This window comes from Suricata suricatta, chromosome 10 (assembly GCF_006229205.1).
Source record: "Suricata suricatta isolate VVHF042 chromosome 10, meerkat_22Aug2017_6uvM2_HiC, whole genome shotgun sequence".
Classification (NCBI taxonomy): domain Eukaryota; kingdom Metazoa; phylum Chordata; class Mammalia; order Carnivora; family Herpestidae; genus Suricata; species Suricata suricatta.
Window position 1 is genome coordinate 72722901 of NC_043709.1, and position 10660 is coordinate 72733560.

The 10660-nt window shown below is 36.3% G+C and overlaps 1 protein-coding gene across 1 annotated transcript in view; it reads right to left on the reverse strand.

Annotated features, from left to right (window-relative positions):
* The window catches only part of C10H12orf40 (chromosome 10 C12orf40 homolog), a 106663-nt gene extending 96972 nt beyond the window's left edge, over positions 1-9691 (reverse strand). Inside the window, 1 exon segment of the mRNA XM_029955512.1 lies at positions 9669-9691. Within this exon segment, the coding sequence (XP_029811372.1) occupies positions 9669-9691 (23 nt within the window).
* Positions 9692-10660: the final 969 nt, after the last annotated feature.

Below are 10660 nucleotides of genomic sequence, written 5' to 3' on the forward strand. Positions count from 1 at the left end.
AGGTGGAATTTAAGGAAAGGTATTAAGCAGGCTGTGTTGTAGCTTATGAACACGTAATATATTGTATAATTTATCTTGAATGTATCATAGATAAACTGCTATATAACGATTGTCACTTCAGATAGCTGTGAAATTAGGTGATTTACTAGTTGTTACTTAACCTTCTAATTTCTGTATAAGTCTAATTACATGAAACAGAAGTTGGTGTTTTGATTTTTTACTTGCTTTTCTGTTTGGAGTGTCATTGTAACTACTGTATTGTAAATGATGGAAAATAATTGCATATGTTAAAAAAATATGAAACTTTATAAAGTAAAAAAAATTAAATTTAATTAAAAAAATAAAAAAATAAATAAACATTTAAAAATTATTAAATCCTAGGATAATGAATAGGATGAAAAAATAAAATAAAATAGTGTAAACACTAAAAAAAAAAAAAAATTTCTCCAGAAGAGATCACATAGTAGGCCACAGACAAGTCTCAACAAATAATGAAATCATTCCATACATCTTTTTCTGACCACAACACTATGAAACTAGAATCAAACACAAGAAAAACTGGAGAGAATAAAATTCATGGAGATTAAATAGCACACTACTTAACAATGGGTCAACCAGGAAATCAAAGAAGAAATCCAAAATTCCACAGAGACAATTAAAATGAACAAACAACAGTCCAATATCTTGAGATACAGCAAAAGCTGTCCTATGAGACGAGTTTATAGCAATATAAGCCTACCTCAGGAAGCAAGAAAAATCTCAAATAAGCAACCTAACCTAAAGGAGCTGGGAACAACAACAACAACAACAACAAAAAACCCAAAGCCAGCAGAAGGAAATTAAAAAAATTACAGCATAAATAAAATAGAAGCTAAAAAAACAAAAAACAGTAGATCAATGAAACCAGGAGTGGCTTCTTTGGAAAGATCAAAAAGACAGATAAACCTTTAGTCAGACTCTTCAAAAAAAAATTTTTTTTAAAGAGAAGACTCAAATAAAATCAGAAAGAAAAGAGAAGTAAAAACCAACACCACAGAAATATGAAGATATAGGAACACCAAGGTGCCTCAATCAGTTGAGCAACTTACACTTGGTTTTGGCTCGGGTCACAATCTGATAGTTGGTGAGTTCAAGCCCCACATTGGGCTATACACTATGGTAGTGTGGAACCCTGCTTGGAATTTCTCTCTCTCTCTCTCTCTCCCTATCTCTCAGCTCCTCCTGTGTGTTCTCTCTAAATAAGTAAATAAAACTTAAAAAATATATATGAAGGCTAATATTTTGAAAAATTATATGCCAACAAATTGGACAACCTAGACAAAATGAATATATTTTTAGAAACATACAACCTCCCAAAATGGAATCAGGAATGAACAGAAAATTTGAACAGACCAATTACCAACAATGAAATTAAATCAGTAATCAAAAAACTCCCAATAAACACAGTCCAGGACTAGATGGCCTCACAGGTCAATTCTACCAAACACTTAATGAAGAGTTAATACCTATTCTTCTCAAACTATTCCAAAAACAGAGGAAGGAAAGCTTTCAAATCCATTCTGTGACTCCAACATTACCCTGTACCAAAACCAGCTAAAGACTACCAAAAAAAAAGGACCTAAAGGCCAATATCCCACACGAATGTAACTACAAAAATCCTCAACAAAATATTCACAACTGAATCCAACATTATGCTAAAAACAAACAAAAAAACAAGTAAGATTTATTCCTGGGATGCAAAGTTTCAATATTCACAAATCAGTAAGTGAAAGGATAAAAACCATATGATCATTTCAACAGATGCAGGAAAAGCATTGGACAAAGTACAACAATCATTCAGTATAAAAACCCTCAACAAAGTAGGTTTAGAGGGAACATATCTGAACATATAAAGGCCGTATATAAAAAGCATACAGCTAACATACTTCAGTGGTAAAAAACAGAGCTTTTCCCCTAAGATCAGGAACAAGACAAGGATGTCCACCCTCACCACTTTCATTCAATCTAATACTGGAAGTCCTAGCCAGCAATAATTTAACTTGTCAATTATACCTCAATAAAGCTAGAAAAAAAATAACAAAACAAAGGAAGAACACAGCCCCTCAATAAAGGGAGAACCAAAATTTTATACCTGACATAATTAAAACAGATGGCAGATATAAACTATGAATCCTAAGAAGTCATTTGCTGCTTTGACAACTGCAATATTATATAACTAATATAATTGTATTTTAAAGAGTTTCCTGGATTTTATGCAAATATTCTCCAATACATCTCACTACACTGGTAATCACAATAAACCCAGCTCTGATTATCATTTAGGGACATGACTTCCATAGTCTCTCCCCAACTCAGATTTCAAACTTGTTTCCGTTCTTCTACTTCATGTATTCCAACACCCAATCAAATTAAAACATACACTTTTCTCCTCCATATATGAACACTTCTCACATCACACTTATTTTTTCCCAACTACATTTCTGTATTCAAAACTTTCAATACCTTCAAGGCTCTAATCATATGCAAGTTTCTTCATGAAATTTATATGTATTTTATTTAAAAAATAATTTGAAGAGTTTCTCTAGTTTTTGCCTTCAATTTTAAATTACCAGATTATTAGAAATGAGGAGGCGAAAATGAGACTCATCTTTTTAAAAGCAATTACTACTTTATTCAGGAAAACAGATTTTTAAAGATATTGTAACCATCTCTTTCAATAAAAGGATGAACAATATTAGTTGCCTTTATAGCTACATACTAAAAGAAATTCAGTACTGAGTCATAACCTGTTCATAGAACACTCCAAAGGTTATCAATTCTGGGAAGCAGGAATATAGATATTTGTTACATTATTCTTTGTAAGAAAGAATAAGGTAAAATAGAGAGGTGCAAAAGATTAAGGGAAGGAAAGAAGGTAAGAGAGAGGAGGACGGGAAGGTGAAAAAAGATAAGGGGAGAGAAAAGACACAGAAACACACGAAGAAATAAAAGCATGCTTTTATCACGAGTATTCTGCCCCTTGCTATTCCTTCTGGTAAGGAAACTTGAAAAGGCTAAAGAAATACTTCCTTAAAAAAAAAAAAGAAGAAAGAAAGAAAGAATAAGGTTGACAAAGAAAGAAATAAAACCACCAACACATTTTACATGGGAGTATATAGGAGATATTGAAACTACATTATGAATTAAATACTATAGGTGTCATAGGTCTTGTCAATATAGAACTGCTTCTGTTTCTTTTGTTTTGCTTTTTAGTTTGCTGCTTAGTGTATTTTTTAGTGGCATGGTGCCATGCAAAATAAACTGTTTCCAGGTTGTCAAGATCTTATACTAAGTGTGATTAAAAGTGGGAGATGTAAATAAAATAAACAGAGCAATAACTAGCAAATGAAAAACAATAGTGTATGGCTTGTGTTACATTGATACTAATTTAATCTAAAACATTATAATCCAACATTGTTAGCTAGCAAACTTATTAATATTCAGGGCAGTAACTAGCCTAGAAAAAGTACTTACATTGGCTTTCCACAAAACTAAAACAGGTCTATCTGATGTGTTAGGAATAGTAATGATATATGTTAGAACATTATGGCTTTTACATAGATTTCTCTCTTATAATACAAGAAAAATCTTTTGAGATATATGAGCTATAAAAGGTCAGGTATTGAAAAAAATTGTCAAATCAATAAGGCAGAAATCTAATACCCAAAATACACAGCCTAATTTAAATAAGTTCTTGCAGACTGAATTTTTATAGTATTTTCACAAAGAAAACATTGTTTCACAGTTACAGGCTATAATGACAAACATGAGCAGCCACCTCCTGTGTCACAGAGTGGAAAAAATCTGGCAAGTGAACAATATCCCAACATAAATATTTCAGACTATTCACAATTAAATCATTAAAATTTTATTTTCAATTAATTTTAATTCACTTAAGCCTCTGAAGTTGAAGTTCTTCCACTCTATGGAATAAAGATTTATTTATTTTAAGTAAAGATGTTGTTGAACAAAATGTCACCAAAATTTAGAGGATTTGCTTACAAAAATTTCAAAACAATGTAGGACACATATTGATTTACAAAGTCATTCTTCAAAAACTCAAATGTTTATGAAATTCAATTTATAAAAGGCAGCCAAGAGAGAACACTTATAATGACATGCCAAAGTATTTTTTCAACATTAGTACTGTCTTAGAAACAGTGTAATTCAGTTATACTAATTGTGCGTATATAAAATTGTTCAAAATTCTTAACATAAAGATGCCCCTTCCAAGCGCTGTATCTAATTGTGTAGTCACAATTTTGCATTTATTTTTCCATACAGAAGGTTCTCACAACTTGGATCTGCTCTTGTAGAGGGAGATTTAATAATTAACCCAAATTCACATAGCCCATGAAAGGTACAAAGTGAGTTAGGATTGGTGTTGATTTGGAGAATGTATAGTGATACCAGAAAATGGAAAAACAGTATTAACTTGTTCCCCCCAGCAGAATCCTAACCCGTATCACTATCTGAGTTTCTTCCCCGACTACATTTCAAACTAAAAAACACTAATACCACAATCATAAAAATATCATTTTGATTGTGTTACTTCCAAATTTGTATGACTCAGTAACTAACAGATCAAATTTCAACTTCTCAGTCTGGCTTTCAACCCCACCATCAAGGAGACATATATACACATTTTTAAATATTTAAATATTACAGTTTTATCTCTAACTACTTACGTAATATTTATTTGCTTGTTTTCTCCATCTAAACTTGTTTCTGACTGTCAAAGCTTCAGCTAAAACTACATTCTACTACTGTTCAGAGTATCTATTTTTTAAAATCATATATTTTGGCCCTTTATTTTAATCATTTTCAAACTTAATGGCATGTAATATCCCCACTCCCCCCTCAGAAAACAATTAAATGTTGTTACTTTGCACATCCACCTGGCACAGTGCTTGGTACACAGCACTCAACAAACATTCTAGCCCTACATTTATAAATGCAAACCTCTTCCTCACCTAAGTTTAAACAGGATTTTATCTATGTCCCTCTTATGACAATGGTTGCATTATTCAATCTAAGTTACAAATATAGATTTTCCCTAGGGGCACCTGGGTGGCTAAGTAGGTTAAATGTCTCATTCTTGATTTTGGCTCAGGTCATGATCTCACAGTTGGTGGGACTGAGCCTTGGGTCAGGCTCTGTGCTGACAGTGCAGAGCTTGGTTGGGACTGTTGTCTCTCTCCCCTGCTCACTTTCACTCCCTCTCAAAATAAATAAACATTTAAAACAATTTTCTAATAAATAAACTTCCCCTAATCAAAAAAAATTTTTCTTGCACTTCATATACAGCGCTATATAGTCCATCTATAGTCGAACTCATTCTAAAAAGCATGTTGTGTTGCAAATACTGGTCACATCTTTTTTTCTCCTCCCTCTCCTGCCTCCTACACCTTCCCGGCTAAGGGGCTATGAATTTGGTGACACAAGTCACTGATGAACAAACAGGAAAACAGAATTGTTTCTAAATTTAAAAATATCAGTAGTTATACCTGTCCTGTCTCAAATTTATATCTCAATCTGACTAGGAAAATACAGGCTCTTAGTGGTGACTTATAAAACGTACAAAACAAGAATGAGAGTTGTAGGTCAATGTTCCAGACAAGAAAAAAAAAATGTTTTTTAATTGGCAAAACTGACAAATGACTGGTATTTTAACTCTGTCAAGAAAGTACCTAAAGGAGGGAGGCATTTTAAAATAAAACAAATAATAATATAATTTTGGAAAAAAAGAAACAACAGACCATTAATTTGAAAAACCTGACATTATCAAGTTTCAGGCAGTTGACTGGGAATGGCGATAATAGACATGTAAATTACTTTCAGCTTAGACCAAATCTCTACCCTTCCCCCACCTGAGACTGTTTGAAATGAAATGGTATCTTGCAAAAATGTCCACAAACCATAACAATAAAGCCAAACCATGTAATTTTAGTAATTTTACAAAGGAAACTAAAGGGCACCTGAGTGGCTCAGTTGGTTAAGTGCTTGCTGACTCAATCTCAGCTCAGGTCATGATCTCACAGTTTAGTGAGATCGAATACCTCATCAGGCTCTGCGTTGACAGTGAGGGAGCCTGCCTGGGATTCTCTCTCTCTCCTTTCTCTCTGCCCCTCACCCTGCGCACACGCACACGCTCACTCGCTCGCTCGCTCGCTTGCTCACACTCTCTCTCTCTCTCTCTCTCTCTCTCTCAAAAATAAATAATAAGCATTTTTTTAAAAAGGAAAAACAAGGGAAACTTACTTCTTCCATAGCTACCAGCTCTTTCCCTTTTTTATTTCACATTAAAAAAAAAACCTATTTTATGTCTGACCAGTAGAGTCCCTAAACAGATGAATAATAAAAATCAAATGCCAAGTTTGCTTTATGCCAAGAAAAACTGTAAAGACCTTTGCAATCATAAGATTCTCCTATGAAATGATTCTGCAATTAAACTTAACATATATCAGGTTCCTATCATATACAAGAATACTCTGCTTCTATTTTGTGCACGCAATCAGATTGCTATGAGCAAAACATAAACCTGCTAGAGCCTGCTTCTTTAATTACTTTAACAAACACCATGTAAAGCTCCTTCCTGTTTTCCTGTGTTAATGCAGACCCACTGGCTAACAAATAATCCTTTCAATTCCTTTAATACCTCTGCTCTCAACCCATCTCTTCTAAGCCTTGCTAAAATCTAGGTCTCTAATTTGATCAATTATTTATTCACCTACTTTTCAACTTTTAAGAAGCTGTGCTTCATTGCTTCTCTGTGATGCTTGTTCTGTGCAATATTGCTATCCTTCAAGGCCTAATGTAATTTTGTGTCTAGGTTCTCCAAGTATCCATAGCCCTTTATGTGTGCCACTTTTATAATACTCGTGTCCCCACACAGCATAGCATAGTGGTTAAGCACTTTGTTCTCAAATCCTAACTCTGGCACTGATTAGCTGGGTGACCTTGGGCAAGTCACTTAATGTTTAACAGTGTGTAAGTTTCCCTATCAGTAAAATGGGGAGAACATCTGTTTATACCTCATTAGGTTCTGGTTAAGAGCAAATGAGCTAATATCTTAAAAGCACTTAGAACAGTGCTTATCTGGGGGCACCTGGGTGGCTTGGTTTCGACTACAGTCATGATATCAAGTTCTTGGGATTCACCCCGGGTCTTCTTGCTATTAGCTCAGAGTCTGCTTGAGATTCTCTCCTCCTCTCTCTCTCTTCCCCTCTCCTGCTCACGTGCTCTCTCAAAATATATAAGTAACCTTTAAAAAAAAAAAAAAAAGGGACAGTGCCTGTTTTAAAATAAAGTGCTATTTATTCTTTTGAGTACGATAGTCATTTACCTAATTCTATTCTCACCACTCTATCACAGATTGTTTTTGCGGCTCAAAATTACATCTTTTTCTTTTCTGAACTCGCCTCCCCCACTTAAGGCTTAACCATGCCCCAAACAGGTAGGCGTGTGAAAACCTATTTGTTTAATTAATGTTAAATGCTCTTTGGGACCAGTTCCAATGGAGCTTTGTAAGTGTTCTCCAAGTATTTCATTTATCTATATTATAAGTTCTTAATAGTTCTCAAAATTTTCAACCAAAAACAATCCTAACAACAGAGGGTAATAAACAAGTACTCCAGGATGGACTGGGGTATGGAGTTAAGTGTCTATTCTGGAATAGCTCTAATTAAGCTAGTAGTGGTTACTGAGTCATGGATTCTGAGATCCTTCAGGCCTCATGATCATAATACCAAGATCAACTAATCTTGTCCACCCTTGTCTACTGTGATAGCAGAAAGTGGAGATACTCATTGTTTCATTACCAATATGGGGTTTGACCTAAGGAGCCCATTCATCCAAGAAAATTTATCTAAAATTGCATGTTATTGTAATATTGCAAGAGTTTTGTGCTTTACTCCATAATGTATCCATGGTTGTTTAAATTTTAAAATATATTTTCAGGGCATCTGGGTGGCTCAGTCAATTAAGCATTTGACTCTTGATTTCAGCTCAGATCATGATCTCACAGTTGGTGAGTTCAAGTCCTGAGTCAGGCTGTGTGCTGACGGCATGGAACCTCCTTGGGATTCTCTCTCTCCCTTCTCTGTCCCTCCCCTGCTCATGTGCTCACTCACGCTCTCTCTCAAAATAAATAAATAAAGTTAAAAAACTTAATATATGTATCTATTTCTCTCCAATCCCTGATTAAAGCTGATGCTCCACGAAGACATGTAATATTTCTTCTGTGGTTTCTTTAAGCCCCAGTGGTACCAAGACCTCCAGGCACAGCACTACCTCATTTTGAGAAACACAACTACTATTTTCCTGCAGTATTTTGTTTTGCATCCTCCTAATAGCAACTAAAATATTACTCCTTGAATAGCAGAAGTTTTAAATATATGACAGAATGGCACCTACACTGTAACAGTACTTACACATTTATAAAATGACTTCATCTCAATTACTATTCATATTTTAAAGAATTTCAAATTTAAACATATCAAACTATAATCATATATCAACTAAATCTTGTGAAACCTTTAAGTGAATTTTCAGTTTTCTCCCAAGTACAAGTGTGATGCTGGAACACCAGCCAGAAATTATTCAGTTAAGTTTCTAAAATACAATGCTAACATATTCAACAGGATAAATGTTCCTGCTAAAATTACTGGGCATAGTTACAATACTTGGTGAACACAAAAGCTGTCTTTCTCCTTACAAAATTCCTTAGAACGTAAATGTGTTCATTCTAACCACATCACCTGGGTCTATCTGTGGCAAAAAATTGTTTTCAATGCCTTAGTGTTTCAATCAAAACAATTCTTTTCATCGAGGAATTTCATCAAATGAAATTACAGGCCCACATTATTTCCAGGCCCAAAGTACTGAATATGTTATATGAAACCGAATTGTCAATCCATCACGTTTTATATGATTAATGCTAAACATAAAATACATCGCAAATTCTCTTGTAAGTTAGTGCAATTAAAAACTGTTCACTTTACCTCCCTTCAAAACACAAACTAAATATCCAATTGATACTGCCGCCCCTCTCCCCACCGATGGACTGAAGGGCAACAGGAAATGGTCTTTTCCACAACACGTTCCACGTTCATGCAAAAAAAAAAAAATGTAATCCAAGGAAGGAAGGAAGGAAAGAAGGAAGGAAGGGAGGGAGGAAGGAAGGAAGGGAGGGAGGGAGGGAGGAAGGAAGGGAGGGAGGGAGGAAGGAAGGAAACAAAAACCTCTTCCAAGTGCGAGGGGCAGGCGCGGGAAGGAGGCAGTAGAGGGCTCCGGTGATGAGAAGCCTCGTTAGAGAAGAAAGACGTGAGAGCAGAGACGTGAGAGCAGCACCGGGGAGGGACAGCAGAGAACCTCGCCCACCGTGGGCCCCACAAGTGAGGCCTTTGAGGAGCCAGCGGGGAGAAGCCGACTTGCTTTGGGTTTAAGAACAGAGACGTGGTGGCTACAGCCTTCCTTCCTGGCTACCAATGAAATGACCCACTCCTACAAGTTCTCCCAAGCTAAAGCTATGCCCGCCCCTCCATGGCCGAGGAAAGAGGCGCCATTACGGGAATGAAAGCCCAGGGACTCACGACCTACAGTCCTCACGCTCCAGCAACACAACTCACCGGGATCCCCCGACCCAGTTCATCTCCCAGAAACGTGTGAGGCCCCAAAGGCTGGAGCTCAGATGTCTGCGTTCTGTATGGAGCCACAACTTCTTCAGCCTCGGCCCGTCTCTTCAGCTTCGGCCAACTCCTTCCGCCTCACCCCGCGCAAGGCCGATGGCCCAGCCTCCCGACAGCCTCTGCGCCCAAGCAGGTGTCTTCCTAGCCTCCCGAAAGCCTCTGCGGTTTCTGCGGGGACCGTGGCCTGATAGGGCTGCAAGGGACCCTGTGGGAAAGCAGCCAGTCGGCCTAAGGGAAGAGGCATCAGCAAATTTAACCTCTCAGGCAAGGAAAGCCTAAGTAAATGAAGTTTCGGACTGTGGCCACAGGGTAGTGTTTCAAGCCACCGCCACCATAATTTCCTTTAGTTCTATATTGGTCTCAGCCTTGTTTTTCAGATCAAAGATCAGACTTGGAGGAGAAAAAGAAGGCAAAGACAACGTTCTAAGATCCCTAATCCTAAAGATAAATGTTTGCATTCCCACTTATCACTCCGTATTCAGCTTTTTAAAATATCTTTCACATACAGTTTTAATATTCAGTAAACAGTGGTTTATTAGGAACATTGTATGGTATTGATTTACTCTTCAGTACATTTTATACGTTTCTGAGGGTGACCAAAATTTTATTTCAACTGTAAAGGCCCAAAGACTCTCAACTTCTGACCCCACCTCCCCAAAAAAATCTCAAAACAGAAATTGGATTTTGCTGTCCTTTTCTGTGGCATGGTTGTATATCCTCATAAAACATTTATCCTACACACTGCTGGTATGATATTTTGGCTGGAAACTAGAACTCTCTTGCCCCCCAAAAATGCACAAAGTACTTCCACTCTCTCCCCAATTGTCAGGATTATTTTCCAGAATTTAACCTAGGGAGAATCTCATAATTTCAAATACAATATATTTTCTACTAAGTCATTGGGAATAAGTACTTAAATAGGATTACCTCCC